Here is a 24,207-nt window from a genome sequence, read left to right as displayed (position 1 = left end):
ACCTTTCTCTCTCTCTGCCTGTCTCTCTCTCCTGCTGGTAGAATTATGAACGCTTGCAGTGTGACTACGTGAGAGATGACCACGACCGTGAGTTCTCCATCACTGACCTGTCAGTACAAATATTCACCGTCCCGTCGCTGGTGAGTTCAGTCTAACTATTTGTTGAGGTGAGGAATGTTGGTCCCCGCAGCTGGACAGGGTCTCCTCTTATACCCTTACTGTCCAAAGATGTTTACATGGAAGAAATGGTCGAAAATAAATACTAATTAAGACGCAGCCAAAGACTTGCAACACTATGCCTCATAAATATTTATTTGTTTGCTATGTGCATTAAATTAACAAAACGTTTCGAGCCCCACTCGGCTCTTCTTCAGGTGCTGTACGAGGAAGAGCCGATTGGGGCTCGAAGCTTTGTGTTCGTTTAATGCACGTAGCAAATTATCGTCATAAGTATTTGGGAGCCATAGTGTTGCGAGTCTTTGATGGCATCTTACTTGAAAGACATGCACATTTTCTTAACAATATGCAGGGCTGTTGTGACAGTCAGTGTTTTTGAATTCATTATACAAACTAGTATGATTGAGGTTTCCTTTGTAAAAAATGTATCTAAATGCATTTCATCATAAGACTGCAGGTGTCAAAGTACTGATCAATAGCAAAACGAATACAGTCATCTGTGAGAAGCTAGAGCTCACAACAACCTCAGGGGGGATACATTTAACAACAAAGTGTTAAAGGGCAAGAAACCAATCAGTGACCATCAGTAACTGGATCACAAGAGCAACATACAGTAGGGCCTGATGACCTGATGTAAAAGCTTTTTTTAATGTTTTAGAACATAGGCTATTAAACAGTTGATAAAAAGCAGGGAAGAAAACAATATTTTGGTTAATCCTCATAAGAACTCATGTGGATTTCTGATAGGACTGATGGGTTTATGGAAGTAATTAGGGCTACTGGTCCTCAATGCAGAACAGACACAACACTAAGACTAGCCGCTATTATTATTGTCGTCCTTTATTATCTTTGTGATATTTATTTAGGTAGGATACAGTGATTTACAGTTTTTGCATAGGGGCCTTCCAAGCAACTGAAGGCCTAATAATAAACAGCCCAATTTACTCCAATGTCAAATGAGACCTGAAACTTCTGGCGCACATGTGCTGCTCTTGTCCCATTTTTGGAACTACAAACATGAAATCTACCTTAAAACAGTAGGTACACTCCACTGTTCCAGAACATATGAGGTCACAATAAACACTTTTAAGAAGTGAGCTTTCACTTTTTATTTTTTAAATCTGCCGCCTCAGGTTTGTGCTGTGTAGCTCTCTTATATCTCTCTTGCTGGCCTTCTTTGCTCCCCAGGAGACCCCAATCACCATACCACTATGTCTGTCTGACAGTGTGTCTGTTCTTAGCATTTACATGTTTAATAGATATGCATATGTATGGGAGTCTTTAACCATGCTCATTTATTTAACTGACTGTACATTTTCTTTTTCTTTTTTACAATAAAAAGTTCATAATGACGCCTGGTGCAAGTCATTCTACATTTTGATTTGACATTATGTGTTTTTCAGCATATTTGTTAACTGTAATATCCAACACTTTGATTTGTGACACTTGTGTCAACATAATTTGAGTCATTGCTTGTATTTTTTCATCATTTTGTTAAATATGCCACCATCATTGTCCTTCTAGGACTAATCTAAGGAAATTAGTCATTACATTTTTGATGTCATCATTGTATTGTTAATTTTTCATTATTGTTAGCACTATTTACAAACTAGTGCGAGAGTGTGAAGTACTTATAATGTAATAATTCTGCTTACTGGTCAATTCAGTTGATCTATTGTCTTATGTTCTGTGATATTTCTTGTTATGTGCATGTTGCAGGCCCGGATGTTGATGGTGGAGGAGAACTTGATGACAACCATCATCAGAACATTTGTGGATCACCTTCGTCACAGAGACCTGCAGGGACGCTTTCAGTTCGACCGCTACACCGCCCAGCAGGCCTTTAAGTTCGGACGGGTCCAGAGCCTCATCGGAGACCTCAAGTACGAACCAGTTCATGCTTTTATGTACAAGTTTAAAAAACTGTTATTTACTACTCTTATACATTTTCTGTGTATTCTTGTTGTACGTCAGTGGCATGGTAAGTTGAACCAGCAAGTTTGTGTTTTGCAGGTACGTCTTGATCAGCCGTCCCTCTGAATGGAGCGATCAGCTCAGAGTGAAGTTTCTGGAAGGTTTAGACGCTTTTCTGGAGCTTCTCAAGTGTATGCAGGTAACACAGACCTCAATCCTTGTCTGATACTTCCCTGAACAGGGAGAGTCCTGTTTCCCTTAGACTTAGACTTTATTGTCCCCAAGGGGAAATTCTTCTTCGCAATCACAATAAAATGCGATTCTGATTCTAAACACAGAAAAATGAGGGAAAAACAGTTAATATTACACAGTAAACAAAAACACAGCCAATTCAACAAGGCCTGCTGTTAAAGGCAGTTATGGCTGCAGGGATCTGGCTTTTCCCAAAGCCCATCTTCCTGCACCTCAGTGCTCTGTTCCTTCACCCAGAAGGCAGAAAGAGTACAGAGTGTGTTGTCACAGCAGAGCACGCGCCATGTGTTTAGGGAACCTGTCTTTCTATAAATATATCTGTCCCTGAACCTTTCAATCTTTAAACTGGTCTTTTCTGTGTCTCTGTAATTGTGTGTCTATTTCTGTACCTGTCTGTATCTGTTCCTGTTTGTATATGAATCTGTCTCTCTGTCCTTCTCTGAACCTTCTTCTTCAGGGTATGGATCCAGTGGTGAGACAGGTGGGGCAGCACATAGAGATGGAGCCTGAGTGGGAGGCAGCATTCACTCTGCAGATGAAGCTGACTCACATCATTTCCATGATCCAAGAGTGGTGCTCCACTGATGTAAGACTAATACTACTACAACTGCCACAAATATTGACATAATAACCGCTAACAACATTATGACTTATTACAAACAGTGAACAGGTAAATGTTATTCTATGTCAGTCTGTATTTGTTCATCAACATTGATTTTTAATGATGTTTTCTTTCACTTATTTGTTGTAACAGATGTGTTTGTGTTTAGTTAGACATATGAGTGTGTGTATACACACACTGTATATCATGTGTGTTTCTTCCATGTGTTTCAGGAGCACGTGCTGATTGAGGCGTACAGGAAGTGCCTGAGTGCACTCAGTCATTGTCATAGCAGCCTCCCAGATGGCGAGCAGCCAATCAGCTTGAGTCTGGCAGGTCACCATGTTGAGACCTTCAGGTACCAGGTGTCTCAGGATAAAGTGTCTATACACTTGCCGGTCTGCAGACTGCTGGCAGGTAAATACACCACACACCGTCACACACAGAAGAGCGAGGGCAAGGCTTTAACCTTCCGCATATTAATACCTGAAGCTAAGACAAATATACAATTATCAAGAGTTTAATAGGAAACATAGGCCTAGATGTCTTAAACATACTGTGTGTCATGAATAATAAATATATAATAAATAAATCATAAATGATCCCCCAGGGCTCCATGTCCTCCTCAGCAGGACAGAAGTGGCCTCACGTTTCCCTGAACAGCTTCCTCTGGTCAGTCATCACCCTGTTTGCCTGTCTGCATGTCTGTCCCTTGTAAAATGAAACAGATAAATACACATATGTTTACGTATCCTCAGGGAGAACTCAGCCCCCCTCTCCTGATTGAACTGCCCCTGCGCTGCCTGGTGCTCTGTGCTCAGGTGCATGCTGGGATGTGGAGGAGGAATGGGTTTTCCTTGATCAACCAGGTAAGTTGCTACCTGATAACCTATACTGACGTTGGGAAAGTGGGTCCCTTTTTTATATACAGTTATTCTAAATGCAGTGATGTGACTATTTTATAAATGTTGTCATTTTAATTATTTTGTCTTATTATTAATAGTTAAATTGATGTTATTGAGAATGGCTTTCCACCAAATTAAGTTTTATTACCTTAAAGAAAATGATTTTAGTGTCAAATTTATCAAGGTGGTACATTATCAGCGGAAATCGAGTTATGTTAGTCGACATCTATAAAGTATAAGTGTGAATAAAGTTATTTATAAAAATGAATGTTCAATGAACTTTTAGTACAATGATGTTACTCAAAATAAAGATATGTTGGTTTAAATTCTGAAGTGTCGTTCTCTTAGGTTAAATGTAATTCCAGTCATGTTAGGGTTAATGAAGTCATTTCTCTCCATAAAGAATATCTATAAGTTATCTTGCTGTGAAAGGTTAGCTAGCTCTCAAAATGATGTTTAAGTGTGAATACGTTTTGTTTTTAAGTAACAAACTATTCTGTGTTTTTCAGATTTATTATTATCACAATGTCAAGTGCAGAGTGGAGATGTTTGACAAGGACATCATCATGCTGCAGGTAGAGACACACTTCACCGTGTGACCTAGCCTGACCCTGCTTCCTCATCCTAACTATGCCTGACAGAACTCATTAAGCCTGACCCAGCTTGACTCCACTGACTCAGGTGGACTTTACTGTCACTGCCTGATTCTTATTTCAGTCTACTGACCAAGCCTGACACGACTGCTAACTCTGCTAACTCTTCTGCTTCTACTGTTCTCACTGGTTCACTGACACAGCCTTCATATTTTACTGATACCACACTCTACTGACAAATCCTGACTGAACTGTTAACTTGACTTACACAGCCCGACTCTGTTGAATCTATCAACCCTATCTTACTCTACTGACGCTTCTACCCCTACTGCTCTACTGAAATGTCCTTTGTCTACTCATGTTACTGACGCATAACTTGAGATTATTCACAGGTGTAGCAGCTGTTATCTACACTTCTGAGTGTCAATAAAGCTGTTCACCCTGTTGGCATGTACACAACCGACAAAAGCTAAAGTTTCATTTCTATACTTTCAACTGACTCCACCTGTAATCTGAAGCCCGGTAGACTTCTGACAGTTGTGTCTGTTCCCATGCAGGCAGGAGCGTCTATGATGGATCCAAACCACTTCCTGATGATTGTTCTGAGTCGATTTGAACTGTTTCACATATTTAGCTCTGCAGATTGCAGAAAAAGATACAGGGAGGCTAACAAGGTGGGTACTTAATCTCCTGTCTCTCTCATGTCACTCTGCTAACATACTATGGATACTCCTGTGACACTCTTCTGTCTGTGTTTGACAGGACGTCGTCCAGCAGAACAACACATTGATCGAAGAAATGCTTCACCTCATCATTATGGTTGTTTGTGAGTCACTTCTCTTAGCTGCTGCAACTTAAGTAAAATACAATTTTGAACATTTCACGCAAGGAACAAAGAAAGTGGTCTCAGTTATCATGGCAAGCTCGAAATTAATCTAACCACAAAGTTAACAACATACCCATTGTGTGTGTGTGTGTGTGTGTCTCTGTGTGTGTAAAAGCTGAGCGGTATGTGTCAGGTGTCGGCCAGGTTGAGCCATTTGATGAGGTCAGAAGAGAAATCATCCACCAGCTGTCAATCAGACCAATGGCTCACAGTGAGCTGGTGAAGGCTTTACCTGAAAATGTAAGACGCTAACCTGCCTGTCTGTCTGTGAATCTGTTGATGTGTTTGCTTGGCTGTGTAGTTGATTGTCTCTCTGCATACCTTTCTGTAAATGCTAAATAGACTTGAACTTGTATAGTCTTCACGCTACTCAATGCACTTTTTACAGCGCAGGTCAGCAGAGGCTGCTATGGAAAGTGTCCATCAGTATAAACTAATTCATTCATTCACGGGACTAATTTGGGGTTACGTTTCTTGCCCAGTAACAGTTTGACATGTGGCTGCAGGAGCTAGGGGTAGAACCCCCAGATATCTGATTGAGCGACCGTCTCTACCACTGAGCCACAGCCGCACATCTGTTTGTCCCTGTACCTGCCTGCCTGTCTGTCCATGTGTCTCTGTCTGTGAACATGTCTGCCTGTGTACCTACAGTTGATCTCTGACTGTTTTTCTCTTCAGGGGAACAAGGAGACCGGTCTCGAGAGAGTCATCGACACTGTGGCTTCATTCAAGTTAGTCTACTTCCTCCATCCTTTCCACCTTAAATTCATATTCACATTAACAACGACCACCACTTTATCACACATCCTCTTAAAAATCAACAGTCCACCTTTAATAGAAGTTGAAAACCTCCTTTACAACCTTAAATCCACATTGATCATCAGAATCAGAAATACTTTATTAATCCCAGAGGGATGTCTGTCTTTAATTTGCAGTCCCTTTACTAATATAAGTCCACCTTAAAAACACATCCACCATATTAACCAGCAGTCCCCTTTCAACAGACCAATGTTCACACTGTGACTATTTCACTGTAACTTTAACTTTAACTAGGGTGGGAAAATTGATGATTTCTTATTGCTTAGTCCTATGTTGTAAGTCATTTAAACATCAAGAATTTGACGTCTTGTTTTTATTTCATCACTTCCCAATAAATAAGCAACTACAAAGACGGTGGATACTGAAAATCCAGACACAAAAATGTAAGGCCACATTTAAGTTGAAAAAATGCGATCTGATGGAAAAAGGGAAAAGGAATAAACTAATTCTTGATATTGAGGCTATTCTTCTTTAACACATTTGTATAAGCCTGAAGTTAAACTCACGTGATATATTTTAAGCTTACAATGGATCAGTAACTGTGTAGCTCTCTCTTCAAGCTTCCCTGTTATTTTCACATTACTGTGTTATTGATGCAGTGGATCAAATAAATAACTTTTTGTTCTTTTAAATGTTTGCAAAAGTAATAGCAACAAATTGATTAATACATTACCTGACAACTTTAGTAGTGCTAAAATTGATTTAAATATTACTGTTAATTTTTACTTCACATTAACTTGACAAAAATAAGATGTTTACAGAACAACATGGGGCAGATTAAAAGGACTGTGTGAATATGATCCATATCAGCCAATCAATCCTAATTTATAAAGCGCTATATCAGTACAAGTGCTTTCTCAAGAGACTCTACAGAAAGAGCAGTTCTAGATCGTATTACTTGTTTTGATATTTGACAGGTGTGAAATCAAGAGATCTGTAGTATTCACTGTAGCACTCTGTTTTTCCACTCTGCAGGAAGCCAGGTGTGACAGGTCGAGGTCTGTATGAACTGCGTCCTGAGTGGAATAAACACTTCAACCTGTACTTCCATCACTACAGCAGAGCTGACCAGTCCAAGGTATGTGGTCATTTTAACAGGTTTTTGACTGGGGTATTGAAAGGGTTGCTGGTCAGGGTACCCTACAGCTTTGCTCTTTGATCCTTCTGTCATGGTAATATTGTGTGATGTCTGTTTCAGGCTGAAGAGGCTCAGAGGAAGCTAAGGAGACAGAACGGAGAGGACACAGGTGAACATAACTTATCAGTGTGTCCAGTTAGTATGATAAATGTGTTCAGGTGTGACACCTGTCAGTCAAACTTAGTTGGGCTTTCAAGAAACCAGACTGAGACTACCTGATCTAATTCTAGTTCCAGATGGACCCTGGCGTGTCACTGTTAGTCACAGAGCAAAAAGAGCACAAAATAATTTATCGGTAACTCCACTTATGTTGATGTGATGAGGATGTGGTCTTTTACTCAATCAACAATGCATTTATATTTAATAGGGTTGTCAAAATAAGGCGTTTGTTTGAAAAAATTAATTAAAGAGAAATTCCCTCAAGTAAGCACTATGCATTTGATTTTTTTTGTATGATCAGTTTTGTAAATTGCTTGTCAGGACTTATTATTAACTGACTAGTTATATTTTATTATACATCAGTATCAATAACATGTATTTACTCTGTGCGTCTGTGTGTGTGTGTGTGCGTCTGTGTGGAACAGCTCTGCCACCCCCTCTCCCTCCCTCCCTCTGTCCTCTGTTTGGCAGCCTGGTGAACCTGCTGCAGTGTGACGTGCTTCTGGCAGTAGAGGGCGCTGTGCTGCAGTGGGCTGTTGAGCCCAGCGGGGGCTGCTGGACCGAGTCCATGCTGCAGCGGGTGAGACTCAAACAGAATCTTTCAGTAACAGTGTGGATAGTCAGTCCATAAGATAAAAAGGAGAAAGACTGTCAGTACTCAGCTAGACCTAGTTCAGTTGTTACCTCCTGTCATCCCCTATGACATTAAAGAGCCCATATTATGCCCTTTTTGGGGTTCTTATATTTAATCTATGTACCTACTTTTGTACGTTCACAATAGCTAAAGTTATAAAAAAGTGTCTGTTTTCATGTACTGCTCCTCCTTGCTCCCTCTACGCTCTGAGTCCGTCAGCTACGCTCTATTGAGCCCACACTGTTAGACCCCACGTGGGCCAAGTCTGCTCTGATTGGTCTACCGATCCGCTCTGTCGTTATTGGTCAGTTGCTCAGCACGCTTCTCGGAAATTTCAACATGAGCTGCTGGGCTTGCCACAACGAGCCAACGGGCTTAGATCAGTGATCTCACACTAACAATGACACATTGCACATAGATGTGCCTAAACATGCACAGGACACTTGGAAAACACACTAAAGGGCATATAAAACCAGAAAAAGCATCATATGGGACCTTTAAGAAGCTGAAGACCTCATAATAGAGTCCGAGACAATTAGTCACTTTAACAGCCATTAGTAGCTTTTGTATTATGAAGTACTGTTAGCAGTATTTGTCTCTCAAACAGACGGATTCTAAAAGGGTTTCTTTTTAGTCCAAATATTCATTTGATTGAATAAAGAACAAAATACCAAATGTCAAAACTGGAAGTTTGGACAGGGTCATGTTTACCACTCTGTTGGCTCACTTTTCTCTTGAAAGCGTTTCAGTCATTTTGAAAGTGCAAAGTTTTGCTTAATGTAGGATGTCAGCTGTTCAACAGTCCAAGGTCTCTTTTGTCCTTTTTACGCTTCATTAATTATGTCTCTTTCCCGAAAATGTTTTTTTTAAATAGAAAGTGATATAACGGACTGGTAAACATTGCACATTTTTTTGGACGATTAAATTCCAAATGGGAAAATCTGTTTTTTTAACACAATTCAATTTCTCAGTTTTCAACATTTGAATTGTTTTTCTTTGTGCTACTTTCAATTCAATATGGGTCTAAGGGTTTTGCAAATCACCCAACATTTTTGAAGAATTGGAGTTGTACTTAAAAAGCTGCTCTTCCCCCCCCAACAAAAAAAAAGTAAGTGCTTAAATTACTCTAGAAAAACGATTAGGACAGTACTCCAAAATTGTATTTAATTTGCCACACGAATGTTTCAAGCAGACGATTTTGACTTTTTTTGAAATTACTCTAATCCAAATGTGTGTTGTGTTTCTTTGTTTTTCCAAATGGCTATGTCTTTTTCATACTCAAATAATGAAACCGTTCATATTGCCAGCGTTAAGTGAAGCAGGATATACAGATGACATTTGTTTTAAAAGACATTTCTAAAGTATCAGCCTTTTATTCTGAAAGTAAGCTAATAGGGAATCATTGAGGTCAATTCAAACAAGGCTTTTATTCTGAAAGTCAGATATCCAAGTTCCAAATGCCTTCAGGTTTCTGCTCTCAGTAGCCATGTTTGTTCAGTTTGACCTTCAGAGGCTCCTGTAGTTCCCAGTTGAGCAAACTAACATGTAGTTACTAAACGTGTGATTAAACAATGTAATCTCTCTTTATACTATGTATCCTGTGTGTACAGGTGCTTCACCTGGTGGGCATGGCTCTACTGGAGGAGCAGCAGCAGCTAGAGAACAGCAGCAGAGACGATGACATCACCTTCAACTACATCTGCAAGATCACACGTCAGTACATACAGTTCAAAGAGTGCACTTGTGGTACACACAGCAGTAGAAGTAGAGATCAGTACAAAGTACATACAATATACTGTACATGTCAATAACATAGAGCAGTGATTTGAAAAATGTGACTACCTTCTTGGTATGAAATTCCAACATGCAGAGGCTGGTTACATGTTGGTTACATCAGTGGGAGACCAGGAAGTGTTCTTAATGAACCAGACAATTTAAAAGAAGCACATTTTTTACTATGTCCAGCAGTCTTGTCTACGAGGAAAATTCTACTGGAGGCCTGATTAGCTTGCAAGAGACACCATTAAGTACATAGACAAATGAAAAACTCTGCAAGTGCTACAAGCCAAGAGAGTGCAGACATCAATAAGCACTAATTAGTAGTGATGAAATAGAACTAGAATTTCCCTTCTCAGTAAATTAAGATATATGAATGAAAAAACTTCTCCTAAAATTTGATAGTAATTTGAAGAAACCTACATATTTTAGTTTGTGATTTCTTTACTCATAGTGTCCACATACCTGTGGGGCGGCTGTGCCTCAGTGGTAGAGTCGTCGTCTCTCAATTGGAAGGTTGAGGGTTTGATCCTCAGCTCCTGCAGCTACATGTTCAATGTGTCCTTGTGAGACAAGTTGCTGCCGATGCTTCGTCTTCGGCGTATGAATGGGATTAGTTACTTCTGATGGTCTCACTGGATGGATGGTGTGTGAATGTGTAGGTGTGACATAAGGTGTTAAAGCGCTTTGAGTGGTCAGAAGACTAGAAAAGCACTATACAAGCTTTATCATTTACCATGCCTAACACCGTTTTTGGTTACACAAAATAACACTAATAACTAGAAAACACCTTTGAGGTCAAGTTTTCTGACTTATTGAGATGCACCTAGCACACAGTGGCACCGTCTTGTCACTCATAACAACCAGGCCACTAATATTATGTGTTGGTGTGTTTTCAGGTCCAGGTGAAGCTCCCAGTACCTCAGGAAGTGTTCTAGCTCTGTTGGAGAGTTTGCAGAACGCTCCCCACCTGGAGGTTCACAAAGATATGATCACATGGATCCTCAAGGTAAACACTGATGTCAACATTATATCATCACAATGGCACATTTTACTGAATTATATGCTAATTATCTATCAATCTGATCAGATCCTAAATGTTTCATTCAATCAGGTTTTGTTTTTTCACCAGACATACTTTTGTTTATGTGTAAATCAGAGAGGAAAACTTATATTTATTTATTATCAATGTTATTGTGTTTTAGCTGTTTAAGTGGAGTGTAAATGATTTTATATTGCGGAAATGTTATACACTTCACATTAGGGCAGTAAAAAATGTTAAACAGGTGATTTGGTAACATGACAGATCTGTTATCAGGGCCTCTCATGGGCTCTCTCTCCTTTGCCCATTATTATTATTTTCAGATAATTTCTTATTCACAATCATATCTTAAAGGACAAGTTTGAGGTAAAAATCTAAGTAATCCTCTGGGTCAAAAATTCTCTCTCGATCATCTTGATGTTTCTCTTATTGATGTAAGGTTCACTTGTGTTTTGCAGATGGTGGCAAATATCAAGACAATGAGAGAACGGACAGCATCCACCTCCACTGTCACCATCAGCCAGGGACAAGGCCCCGAGGAGGTGCGTAACACAAACTCTTAAAAACCATTCAAATAAAAAAAAACAAGGGGATGAGAGCAGTGTTAGTTTTGGCAGCTATTTTAGATTTAGTAAGTCTTAGTTTTTAGACACAAATTCTTATTAATTTAGGACACATTTTAGTTTGTAATTGATTCTTTAATACCTTCCTGGCTAGACAACTGTAATTCCCCTTTCCTTTGCAACTATAAATCATACCAGGAACATCTACACATGGTCCAGAATGCAGCTGGAAGGCTTCGACCAAGACAAATCCCAGTATTAGATCATCACACTTTGATTGCCTCCTATCAAATTCAGGAGTAATTTTAAAATTGTTGTTTCTACTTTTAGAACTATGCATGATCAAGCACTTGTGAATATATCTAGCAGTATATCTATCACTTGGGTATTCTGACCTGGGCCTTACAGGTCATTATGCCTGAATGAAAAGCAAAGGGTGAATGTAACTTTACATTTGTGGCTCAGACATCATGGAACAATCTTACTGCAAAACATGCGCTCTGCGGTTGATAGCAACTGACAGTGTTATTTATCAAAATGGCCTTTATAGATTTTAATGTTGGCTTCAAAGTCTTATTCAAAGTCTGTTGTTTACATTTTCTTCCTGCAGACGATTCGAGACAAAGACAAGGCTGAGAGGAAGAGGAAGGCAGAGATGGCTCGACTCAGGAGGGAGAAGATTATGGCACAGATGTCTGAGATGCAAAAACACTTTATCAATGAGAATAAAGAACTTTTCCAGCAAAGTCTAGAGGAGCTTGAGGCCTCAACATCTGCTGCTGCAGAAACCAGGTACACCTATCCACACTGGTCCACCCCTGTTAACGTCTGCAGCTGCACACAGCAGGTACCAGGGAGATCTTGATCAAAGTGTTTTGGCCCTCATCCTGATCAAAGGCCTTTAAAATAGTGTATTTGTTTATTTACCTAATTCATCAGCTATACATTCAAACTACAAAATAATATATTTTAAACTGGGCCATTTTTCAACAGGCCCCGTTAAAAAAATATTATTTGTTAAGTTATGACAGAATATTAAGATGTTCTATCCCCCCGCACCCCCCCCCCCCCTGCCAAAACCCAGTCCTCCCAGTCTGGAGGATACCTGTCTCTCTCAGGTGTGTGTTGGTCCCAGGAGAGTGTGTGGAGCTGAGCGACGTCAACTGGTTACCTGCATATTGTGTCAGGAGGAGCAGGAGGTCAGAGGTCACGGTAAAGCCATGGTTCTGGCAGCGTTTGTCCAGAGATCCACAGTTCTGTCCAAAAACCGCCAACGCAGCTTGCCTGAGCCAGGTGGGTGGAGCTTTTGTCTACATCGTCAGGGCAGCCATCATTCAGGGTTAACTAAAGTAAATTGACTGATGTGAAATGGTGTGTTGCAGAGCGTCACGACCCCCTGCTCATGCACCCTGACATGTCAATGGGGATTCACACGGCAAGCTGTGGACATATCATGCATGCCACCTGCTGGCAGAGGTGAGTTCTGTCCTACGTGAAGGTGTAAAGTCTGTCCTCAACCCTAAAATGAAACTAGTCTTGTTTGTTGTTTTGTTGCATTACCAGGACATAAAGTTCATCTCAGCCTGTAGAGCGTAATGTCCAAACTAACCAACATATTCTTACAGAAATTAATTTTAACTTCATGTGATCAATCAGTGAAAAACATTTTTCTTAATACAGTGTTTGTAACAGTGTTTCATTTGGGGCCCTTTTGTCTCTAAATGGACTAATGATGGAAAAAAAGTGAACCAGCCTTTCAAAACAATAAACCATGACAACAGTAGTTTACTGTGAACTTTACACCTACTAGGTGTAAGATTTGATGTTTTATGCCTGAATTGGAACTATCTAAGCTGGTGCAACAACCTTAAATATAAGTAGTGATTAAACTATGTTCAAACTAGGCCACATTTGAACCTAAAGCCTAGCTGTTGCAACCCAGTGCTGTCTTTATAAAGGTTGTGTTTGATTTAAAAAAAGACAACATTTGAGAGAAACTAGTGTGCAAGAACCATGTGAATGTTAGTTTTTAGCACCTGCTCTTTTTTAAAACTATTCCTTCACCTGTGTTCAGGTATTTTGAGGCAGTGCAGCTGAAGGAGCAGAGACGTCAGCAGCGTCTTAGGGGTCACACCAGCTATGACGTGGAGAATGGAGAGTTCCTGTGTCCACTGTGCGAGTGTCTGAGCAACACTGTGATCCCTCTACTGCCCCACACACACTCGCCTAACCCCAGGTACACACACTTCACCACAGCTAATACACACAGCTAACAAAAGCACACGGTTGCTCAGATGACCACATAGATGCACATAAACATTACCATATATATACACACTTATCGGTAACTGGCCATAGGTATACAAACACTAAACCAGAGGTTAACACACACTTGTGCACAAGTTTTCAAATCTGACAACAGGTTTACTCACCTAACCCTAACCTACACTTGAAAAGGATAAACACAAAAGTTAAGCCTTCTTTCTCTTACTTTCTTCTCAGTGTGGATCATCCCAGTCTTGAGGCATGGCTGAAAACAACCAATCAGCAGATAACAGTACTACACTTCTCTCTCAGGAAGCAGTCTGGCGGTTAGTCATTTGTCATCTGAAGGCAGAGTCACATGATGTACTTTGTTTTGAAATAAAGACAAACATTCTAAATGTTTATATAGTAATTCTTGTTGTATGAGATGTAGCCAGTGTGTAATGAAACCAGAGCAAAACATCAGACGTGTTTGTTTCAGATGTAGCAGAGGGGGAAGAGCCTGTTGTTCCTGAAGGATTCAGAGTCGACTTCACTCCACAGTGAGTCACAAGTTGTTTGTATTGTTCCTGATCAGGGTTATTTGTGTCTATAAATACATAAATAGATACATTCTACAAACTCAAATCTGTACAATCTGCTGTTCTTCTTACATATGTTAACTGTGTTTGGCTTAGATTTTGCATATTTTTGAGGTCAACATTTTAAAGTGTCAAATACATACAAAATTGATGGTTTCCTAATCTGATTTGTGATTTTCATCATCAAGGTAGCATGCTGATGTTAGCATTAAGCAAAGAGCGTGTATTTGTATAAATAAATAGCTAAAGAGCTCTTGCTTGAATCTGGTGTAAAAACACAACAGGGCTGCTGCCTGGCTCACATCAAGCGGGGCACACACTACAAGATAATCTGGCCGATTTTGGGAATGGAACAATAGCCAATAAGGAAGCAAGCTGACTGAAGCAGAAAGCACAACAAACATAACCATGGCGATGAGAGCAAACACAAAGCATATAGTTAGATGGACGTCATAAATTCAGGACCGACTTGTTGATTTGTGGCAACAACTCGAGTGTTTATACAACATGTCCTGTAAAACAAAACACAATCCAACTGACAAGGACCAAAATGTTTCCCGTAATAGATGTACCAGCTAACAGCTAGCCACATTTAGCTTGACAATCACGTTTGTTTACTATTTTTTAAGTTGTGTTTGAAAACTGTTCATTCTGTCACGATTTGTTGTCATGTGTAGGGTCTCTCAGATTTAAAAAATAATTTAAGATTTTCAAAATCTTTTATTATGTGCCAGGCCTAAGACCTTCAGGTGAGTCCAGAAATTCAGGTTCATATAACTAAACTGGACTGAATGTAGTTCAGTGTCCTTATTCTAAAACTTTCCACTCACAACAGTTTTGTTATAGTAAGTGTAAACCCCTGCACACACTTAGATAACGTCTGATGTCCCTGTTTCCCTCAGTAACCCATTCTCAAGCAGCATCAATGAGATGATCACCACGTTCAGCATGTCCACCTACAAGGTGGGGCTGAAAGTGAACCCAAACGAACAGGACCAGAGAGTCCCTGTGTTGATCTGGTCCTCCTGCGCCTACACCATCCAGAGTATAGGTATACACACACACACCTGAAAAGTACACACACACACACGAGAGGTATATATTCATGTACAATTATACTTGAGACACACATATATTGTAACTACTGTATGTCTTGTACTTATAGCTTTATATCTTACTTACTTTCCTATTTTATTCCTATTTTGATTGTATATAACTTTATTTCTACTGCTATATTGTTTGTAAGAGCAGCTGTAACAACCACATTTCTCTGGGATTTATAATTTCTGATTCTGATTAACACATTTGGAAGATATGCACACACACACCTGAAAGGTGAATGCACACATGATGAGAGGTTTTGTTGACAATTTATTTCTTTGCAGAGCGCCTTCTGATGGACGAAGAGAAGCCGTTGTTTGGAAGTTTACCTTGCCGACAGGTGATGATATCAATCTGTGCATGTCAGGTTAAGAGAGACAAACCATCACATTGGGTGGGAGTAGTAGAGGGGTTCACTGATACCTCCTGGAAACTGTATTAAGATCAGTTCAGCTTGCTGCTGATAACTCATCTTCTAGTCAGCCTTGTTTGTCTCAGTTGGAGGGAGGTCCGACCATCAGGTGTTTATTAAACAGAGCTGATGTGAAAGATCCCAGCTGATTGATCAGATATTTGATCACAAAACAATGGTCTGATATTTGATCAAGAAAAAACAAACAGCTGATTGATCAGGTGACTGATCAGAAACAAAACAGCGGTTAATAGAATAGAATAGAATTACTTTATTGATCCCAAACTGGGAAATTGTGGCATTTGATCAGATGTTTAACTTCCAAAGAGGCTGATAAATATTTTAAAGAACAGAAGTTTAAAAAATAAACTGCACTGAATGTGGTGTGGAACATTTGCTTACCTGATAGCCTCTGGTACATCATGACTGAGGACACATATTATCAAAGTAGTTAAAACTCAGGTGTGTCCCTTTATGTGTATGTGTTACAGGACGACTGTCTGAGCTCTCTCGCCAGGTTCAGTTCAGCCTGTTGGACTGCAGCTCCAATGACAACAGTTCACTCACACTTCATCAGGCTGCTCTCAGGTACACACATTCACACATCAAAATAATGTACACACACACACTACATTGTACTCAACCCTGTGCGTACACACAACATTTAAACAGATATTAACAACTGTACAAGTGTATAAAAGACAAATGTATGTGACATGTGTGTTTTAGCCCTGGTTCCTGACTCTCAGGTAGAAAACACTCCGTGTATCCTCGACATTGACATGTTCCACCTGCTGGTGAGTTTCATTTTATATCCACCTTACACATCATTTATTCATTGTACTCAGAACTGAAGTTTGCAACCATTACCGTTCGCTGTATGACCAGTTTATGTCTAATTTGGAACAAGTCTATGTCCGATTAATTTCCAGTTTAAGTTTGTATTCAGTAAAAATCCACTCCATGTCCACTTACGGTACATGTATTTTCATCAAGTACATCAATTTCAAATCCAGTTAATTTTAAATTTTAGTCCATTTGATTCTGGTTTAAACACTGTATTTTCACATTTAAATTAAGTAGGTAAAACAGCTGACGCCCTGATAATGGTTGGAAGTATAATTCTTGTGAGCTGTTGGTGTAAATGTAGTCGACAGGGATGTGATTCATCCAGAATTCTGAATTTAACCAACATGAAATTAACCCATAACATAGCCAATCCCATCCCCAAGTCAATGTTTGTGATGTCCATTTACCAGCATTTTCAATGTAATAAATGTTCTGTTAAATGTAGGGTGAATCCAGGTGACTCTAAAGCTCTGTTTACACCTGGTAATAATATGCATTCTGATCAATCTGACCAAATGTAGAGAGTCTAAGAGAAGGTGCAATCATAGCAAGCGGCAAACTCTAGTGTTGAAAAATGACGCCAATGTGTGCAATGAAGAGCAAAATCCTGCAGTTCATCGAGTGTCCACTAGAGGCTGGCTGTAGAATCACCAGAAGTCACATACACACCCATTCAAAAACTTCTGTTTTTACAACAGAAAGGAACACGTACAGCCTGGTTCAAAGAACAAAATTACTCTGAATAGTTAATGTCTCGATCAGCACTCACTGTACGGGGATGCATTTTTTGAATATTCATCCGTTTTGATTTTACAAAGGTTAAGCGTTCTTCACAATTAGGGGTAGCTGACCCGGCGGGAGTGGTGTAACGGTTTGTCAGGAGACTTAAGACCCGCCTCAGCTCCAGCTCTCAGCCTGTCGTTAGGTTGAGAGAGTATTTCCAGTATGGTGACTGCCATCAACGGGCTTCCAGTGCCCCCTGTGGGAACAGATAAATGACGTCACTCAGGCTTGTTCCATTCACGGTTACAGTCTTTAGTTTACAACCAAGATGCATTGAGGACACATTGAGACCTGATCACACAGGCCATAGTTTGTCCATATGTAGTTTCAATGTATAAAACTGTCGAAGTTGAATTACTTTTTTAATCCAGTTTAAATCCACTTAATCGTCACTATATATCCACTTTGAATCCATGTTTGATATATAATGAAGTGTATTTTTCTCTTTGCAGGTGTATAGTGTATTGTCGTACAGCTCAGTTTACAGTCTAGACCAATCAGGGCGGAGTGGGGTAGACTCGGCTCACCTCCACCTTCTTTACCTCGTAACTGTGGCTCACCTGGTTCAGATCCTTCTCACCTCCACCACAGGTGATTAACACAAACACAAAGCATTCATTCATACATAAACACACATGTTGGTACCAACTACTGTCTATTTTTGAAGGGTTCTCTCTAACCTGTAATCTTTGCCATACGTCTCTGTCTGTAGAGGAGGTGTGCATGGATCAGGACAGTGGGGCATCAGAGGAAGAGGAGCTCACATGTAAGCTCTACAACACGCTAAGGAAACACCTGGGCAGGTAAGCACAACCACAAAAACACACACACTGACATGTCACTACCTGTCATTCTGAAATAAAAAAAACAAATCTGATCCGACAGATCTTGATATGTCCATCTGCTGCTTAATTATTTAGACTGAGTGCTTACTTAAAAACAACACAGGAATAGCATCTGAGTTGTGAGTCCTCTGTACACTGATACCAACAGCTCTGTTTAATAACACACCCTGTATGTTTGTTTTATATCATTAAAGTGTGTTACCTGAAGTCTCCTCTGGGTGGCAGTTGTTTCATTGTGTTAAAGTGGGCATTCTGCCATTCCTCCGAGCTGCTGCTCTCTTCTTCCACTACCTGAACTCTACAGCGCCACCTGCTGACCTGCTGGGTAATTATACACAGCACACAGTAATACAACAACACACATGCACTATAAACTGAACACACACATTCTCCCACACTCATAGTCTGGTCACACCAACAACACAGTAATACACAGAAAACAAAACTGACTGAACAATAACACTTTTATACACACATGAAACACTCAAAACATGAAGAATCATACAAGTAATTAACATAGAACAACAAGAAGAAGAACATAGGGTGTAGATTTAAAAAAAAAAAAAGATAAGAAGATAAAGAGCTGATCTCAGGTTACACAAAAAGTGAATGTTTGTGAACTCTGCTGAGTGCCATCAGTGTCACTATTGGATAACCATCGCAATTCATATTCACTCCACACTTTTTGGTCTATCCCCATACTTTAGATATGAATGTGGTCTGGCTGCTGGTCATTTTCTCATTTGCCAAAGCTAAGCAGCAGCACTAATCTGTAAAGATCAGGAACAGGTTCAAAAGAAAATCTAAGCGATTAAGTGATGATACGTTCTATTCTGTGTTTGTGCATTCTTGTTACAGTTGCAGGTCCTGGTCAGTGGGAGGCACTGTGCAGCTACCTCAGTCTGCCCTCCAACCTGCTGCAGATCTATCAGAGCCATCACACTTTGCTGGAACCACTCATACACAGGTAACAAACACAAGCTAAAACACACACTCACACATAATAAAGTATGTATGTGCATTTTGTATGTTCACAACCCTTCAGAGAAGTGTCAGTCTCTTAGAACATGGTCCCTGGAACAGCTTCTACATCTCCCATGATTCACTTGAGTTGAGCTCACTTTGCCACTCGGTCGGAGAGTGTATTCTGTTTGTAGTAAAACTCACACATTTTCAGTAACGTGCATTATAAAAAAATATTTGAAATAAAGCTGTAAGCTTCAGGAGAAACACCTTTATCTCTGGCCTCAGCAGGTCATAATCATGGTTTCATATCACAATGTTAATAAAAGGTTAAATGAGTTATTAAAATCACTCCCTGAAAGAACATAAAAAATGATCCTAAAAGCATTTTTGGTTCGTTGGATGAGTCACATGGACTTGAGATTTGTATAGCGCATCTTCCATGACGAACAAAACACAGTGGTGCACCTGCTCAGTAAGCCGGCATTAAATGAGACTATCTGTAAGAGGGAGTAATAAACCACTCCCACACTCCACACTCCACACTCCAATTGGTTTGGGATAGCACTTATGGCAAATCCCAAATGTCATCAGCTGTCACTATGTAACATTTAAGGACCGCAGGACTCAGTGTGTGTGTGTGTGTGTGTGTGTGTGTGTGTGTGTGTGTGTGTGTGTGTGTGTGTGTGTGTGTGTGTGTGTGTGTGTGTGTGTGTGTGTGTGTGTGTGTGTGTGTGTGTGTGTGTGTGTGTGTGTGTGTGTGTGTGTGTGTGTGTGTGTGTGTGTGTGGGCACTACAGGTGGTGTTGTCATCCAGCGGTGAGACAGGCGCTGCAGGGGGGTGGAGTCATCGTCAGGTTCCCCAGAGTGTCGAACCGACTGATTGAATTGCCAGAGGATTACAGCGTCCTGATCAACCAGGCGTCCAGCTTCACGTCAGTACTACATAGACAGATTTGTATAAACTCTCTAATCTACATCTTTGTTTTTTTTCTCCTGTATTTATTGAAGAGCACGATGTTTCCGTTTGAGAGCATGCTTTGATTGCTTATCCCAAAAGCCCTGCCCTCACACTCATACAATACCTGTATGTTTCATTTTGGTTGCTAGTGCTTAAACTTTATGCTTGCACTCAGATATATTGTAGCTACCACAGATATCCAGGTCTCTGGCCCAAAACCTTATCCTAAGTCACACTAAAGCCCCTTCACACATGCACTGCACTCCTGAAAATATCTGCATTTTCTGGGTGGGTGCTTGTGTGATTTGAGGCAACACGGTATAGATCTGTAGGGTGTTTGATGTGTGGCAGTCTCTGAGCCCAAGTCATCAGCCAGCCAGTGGTTATAGCCATTGACTGTTTCATAAGGCTCGGAGAGAGCTTTTATGGAAATCTGAGGACATCAAATGAAAGTTTGATGAAAACTATGCTAGGGCTTATGAGGGAGAGCATACTCTTGAATAAAGATAGGAAAAAGACCAATGTGTGATCTGTGTGTGATCCGTGTGTTATATATGCAGGTGCCCGCGATCAGGAGGAGACAAGTCACGGGCTCCCACCCTTTGTCTGGTGTGTGGCTCCATGTTGTGTTCTCAGAGTTACTGTTGTCAGACAGAGGTGGATGGGGAGGATGTGGGGGCTTGCACAGCTCACACCTTCACTTGTGGAGCCGGGCTGGGCCTCTTCCTCAGGTGAAATATTCTCCTGCTTACACCACTGAAATGTTACTAGCTTAGGTTATATATTGATATAAGGTTTTTATATATTAATTGTACTTTACTATCTTATTTCAGTTTGTGAAAAAATTACTTAATCTGCTCATCTGAACTCTGTTCCCCTTCTATTCTCTTATCCAGACATGCACCCACACATACACACTCTACCTTTTTTTCTCTCTCTCTTTCTTGTGCTTGTGTGCATTTCTCACGTGCAGTGAGTTAATTGATAAATCAAAAAAGGTCAGGAAAAATACCTGAGCGGCCCACCCAGGTATTGTCTTTGTGTGGGAAACACATTGTCATTGTAAGGTTTTTTTATTGACAGATTAACATAGGCCACCCTGTGACCTTGTGGAATTGTAATGAGCCTTTTTCAAAACTTTCTCACATTTTGTAGACCTAATGTTTTGTGTGAAAAAACTATCTGCACATCTAAAAATGAATGCTGGTTGCATTCCTACACCTATTTCCTACTAGCATGACTGCACACCTGATTACCTATTAAGCTTAATTGAACAACTAGTAAAATCCTCAGGCTCAGATGTACAATGTTGAAGTGTTCATTTTGTGTGTGTGTGTGTGTGTGTGTGTGTGTGTGTGTGTGTGTGTGTGTGTGTGTGTGTGTGTGTGTGTGTGTGTGTGTGTGTGTGTGTGTGTGTGTGTGTGTGTGTGTGTGTGTGTGTGTGTGTGTGTGTGTGTGTGTGTGTGTGTGTGTGTGTGTGTGTGTGTGTGTGTGTGTGTGTGTGTGTGTGTGTGTGTGTGTGTGTGTGTGTGTGTCTGTGTCTGTGTGTCTGTGTAGGGTCAGAGAGAGCCAGGTGTTGTTTGTCGCTGGTAAAACAAAGGGCTGTTTCTATCCTCCACCATACCTGGATGACTACGGAGAGACGGACCAGGGCCTTAAGTAGGTGTACACATACACAAAGATGTGTAACAATTTGTTCATTACTCTGTTATTATTGTGTTTCACTTCATATGCGGGAACATGTCCCTGCCTTGGTCTCAATGTGTGTATTCATGTGTGCATTAATGTGTCTGTTGTGTGTTTCCCTGCAGGCGGGGGAACCCCCTCCACTTGTGTTTGGAGCGTTACCGGAAGATTGAGCGTTTGTGGCGTCAGCATGGCGTGGCTGAGGTCATTGGTCATGCCCAGGAGGCCAATCAGACGCTGGTTGCTATCGACTGGCAGCACCTGTGATATTTGCGTCCGCCCATGCTGAGAACCGTGGCGGGTAATTGGCTGTTGATGTTGTCCTGCCCCTTTTTTTTTCTTTTTAAAACAACTCCTCCTTGACTAATCAGCTTCGCAGCGCTGAGCTCAGATCAGCTTTCAGGGATTTTTTTTTTTTTACTTCTGGCTTTTTGGTTTCTGTTTAATGGAGGCTTCTTACCTTTGACCTGTTACCTGAGAGAGGCGATATTTAACTGACTCCACATTTAGTACTTCCCTCACACAGTCAAAAAGTTATTATTAAGTTTTTGTAAGAGTTTTAAATTAAAGGTTTTTTTTTAATTATTTGTCAACCTTTGAAATCAGTTCCACTGAAATGAAAATGTAATGACAGGCCACTTCAACCTGTTCATCTTAACGTTCTAATGGATAGGTAAGGATTGTTAAAGGGGGCCTGTTTGGGACCTTGGTGTCATCACGCTCATATCAGCAGCTCATTGGTATTGCAGTACTTCCAGAGACAGAATGTCAACCTGATAAATGAAAGACATATTACAAACATAAACAAGTCTGTAGATACTTTAGAAATATCTTACTACAGATGCTTCTGTTGAGATTCCTGATTTTTAAGCATTTTCAAGACAACAGATCAAGGAGTTCTGAGCATCTTCTGCAGTAACATTGCAAGCATCAAGAAAGACCAGTGGAAACAGGAATATTACTTATCGTCATATGAATCTGTCTTATCGATCAGTTTGACAATATATCAAACCACATATCAGACATGTGTGTGTGTTGTTTAGGAATGAACAGCAGATCAGATGTCAGCTTCAGTTTTTTTAAGTTTAGTTGGTCGTTTTAAGTTTCTATTTAAAGAGGTGTATGCTTTTTGTGTGATGTCACTTTCTGTTGAAATGGGTTGAATGTGTTTTTTATTTTATTTCTTTTAGTTTGTGATGTGAGATACCGACATCCTTAACAGACAGAAACAGAAATCTTCATTTATTTATTTATTTATTAGTCTGGAAATAAAAATCATGTTGTTTCTTTGAATAGGTGATATTTTAAATGATCATTTTATTTCTTGTTTCAGACTTTCTGTTCATTTGTGTTGACGTTTAAAAAGGACTTTCCGATCAACAAACATGTTCACAGCATGTCGCCTTCTCACACTGCATCATCTGTAACAGCTAACTTGTTAATATGTGAATTTTTGTAAAATGGACTTATGTACATTATTGTATAAGAATAACAAATAAAAACCTTAAAAGAAATGTATTGTTCTTTACTTATTATTACGTTTTTACCTCAAAACAGTATAAAAAGATGGACAACATGATGGCTCTCCTGAAGTGAAGCCAAAATATTAAGCACTTCCTCTGCTAACTGGCAGCAGTATAGGTCAAAAGTTTAGTCTCAACGTTAACAAATGGGACACAGGTGAAACTATAAAATCAAAATACATGTACAAAAAATTAATTATAGCTGGTAATGATGATTTATTCCCAAGTGTTTCTTTTTCTTAACAATAAAACAATAATTGACAGCTCTGTTGACCCCCCTGGGATTAATAAAGTATTTCTGATTCTCACAAATACCGCTCCTGAGCAAGCAGTATCCTCCAATGTTGATATATGAAGCCATTTGGAAGGAAAAAACTGCCGTCCTTCAGATGTCCACCTTGGGCAGCTGGGCTCAGTGGCAGTCGTCTCTCAACCAGATGGTAGAGGGTTCGATCCCCAGCTCCTGCAGCTAGATGTCTGATGTGTCCTTGGATACGACACTTAACCCCAAGTGGTTTCTGCTGCTTTGTCAGCAGCATGTAAATGTTTGTGAATGAGATTAGCTTGCTATAATGGCCACTTTACATAGCAACCTCTGCCATCAGTGTGTAAATGTTGTAAAAGCGCTTTGAGTAGTCAGAAGACTAGGAAAGCATTACACAAGCTCAAGTCCATTTATCCTTTCACTTGAGACAGGCTCCAAAAGACCCAAACACACCCCATGTTAAATGTCCATGTTTATAGCCTTATACCAAAACAATTTGGTCAGAATAGTTCATG

At 40.1% G+C, this 24,207-nt stretch overlaps 1 protein-coding gene across 2 annotated transcripts in view; it reads left to right on the top strand.

Moving 5' to 3' along the window:
- ubr2 (ubiquitin protein ligase E3 component n-recognin 2) overlaps positions 1–22,239 on the top strand; it is a 33,053-nt gene extending 10,814 nt beyond the window's left edge. The window contains exons 11-46 of one of the 2 annotated variants that reach the window (XM_061040871.1): positions 42–140; positions 1,897–2,060; positions 2,191–2,290; positions 2,801–2,929; positions 3,178–3,361; positions 3,555–3,616; positions 3,703–3,813; positions 4,359–4,424; positions 5,000–5,116; positions 5,205–5,268; positions 5,444–5,568; positions 6,007–6,059; positions 7,123–7,225; positions 7,346–7,394; positions 7,870–8,024; positions 9,689–9,791; positions 10,754–10,863; positions 11,355–11,438; positions 12,070–12,251; positions 12,544–12,752; positions 12,842–12,935; positions 13,534–13,695; positions 13,962–14,050; positions 14,206–14,266; positions 15,208–15,356; positions 15,691–15,746; positions 16,310–16,406; positions 16,548–16,615; positions 17,903–18,041; positions 18,163–18,253; positions 18,490–18,620; positions 19,154–19,262; positions 20,058–20,192; positions 20,779–20,949; positions 21,776–21,877; positions 22,030–22,239. In XM_061040871.1, coding sequence (XP_060896854.1) covers positions 42–140; positions 1,897–2,060; positions 2,191–2,290; positions 2,801–2,929; positions 3,178–3,361; positions 3,555–3,616; positions 3,703–3,813; positions 4,359–4,424; positions 5,000–5,116; positions 5,205–5,268; positions 5,444–5,568; positions 6,007–6,059; positions 7,123–7,225; positions 7,346–7,394; positions 7,870–8,024; positions 9,689–9,791; positions 10,754–10,863; positions 11,355–11,438; positions 12,070–12,251; positions 12,544–12,752; positions 12,842–12,935; positions 13,534–13,695; positions 13,962–14,050; positions 14,206–14,266; positions 15,208–15,356; positions 15,691–15,746; positions 16,310–16,406; positions 16,548–16,615; positions 17,903–18,041; positions 18,163–18,253; positions 18,490–18,620; positions 19,154–19,262; positions 20,058–20,192; positions 20,779–20,949; positions 21,776–21,877; positions 22,030–22,171 — 4,065 coding nt within the window. In that variant the 3' untranslated portion in view covers positions 22,172–22,239. The remainder of the gene's footprint in view (positions 1–41; positions 141–1,896; positions 2,061–2,190; positions 2,291–2,800; positions 2,930–3,177; positions 3,362–3,554; positions 3,617–3,702; positions 3,814–4,358; positions 4,425–4,999; positions 5,117–5,204; positions 5,269–5,443; positions 5,569–6,006; positions 6,060–7,122; positions 7,226–7,345; positions 7,395–7,869; positions 8,025–9,688; positions 9,792–10,753; positions 10,864–11,354; positions 11,439–12,069; positions 12,252–12,543; positions 12,753–12,841; positions 12,936–13,533; positions 13,696–13,961; positions 14,051–14,205; positions 14,267–15,207; positions 15,357–15,690; positions 15,747–16,309; positions 16,407–16,547; positions 16,616–17,902; positions 18,042–18,162; positions 18,254–18,489; positions 18,621–19,153; positions 19,263–20,057; positions 20,193–20,778; positions 20,950–21,775; positions 21,878–22,029) is intronic. The other variant, XM_061040870.1, reaches the window with a different exon arrangement.
- Positions 22,240–24,207: the final 1,968 nt, after the last annotated feature.

Source organism: Labrus mixtus, chromosome 6, assembly GCF_963584025.1.
Source record: "Labrus mixtus chromosome 6, fLabMix1.1, whole genome shotgun sequence".
In the NCBI taxonomy this organism is placed as follows: Eukaryota; Metazoa; Chordata; class Actinopteri; order Labriformes; family Labridae; genus Labrus; species Labrus mixtus.
The sequence above is the reverse complement of the archived record's forward strand: the minus strand, read 5'-3'. Positions and strand labels throughout refer to the sequence as shown.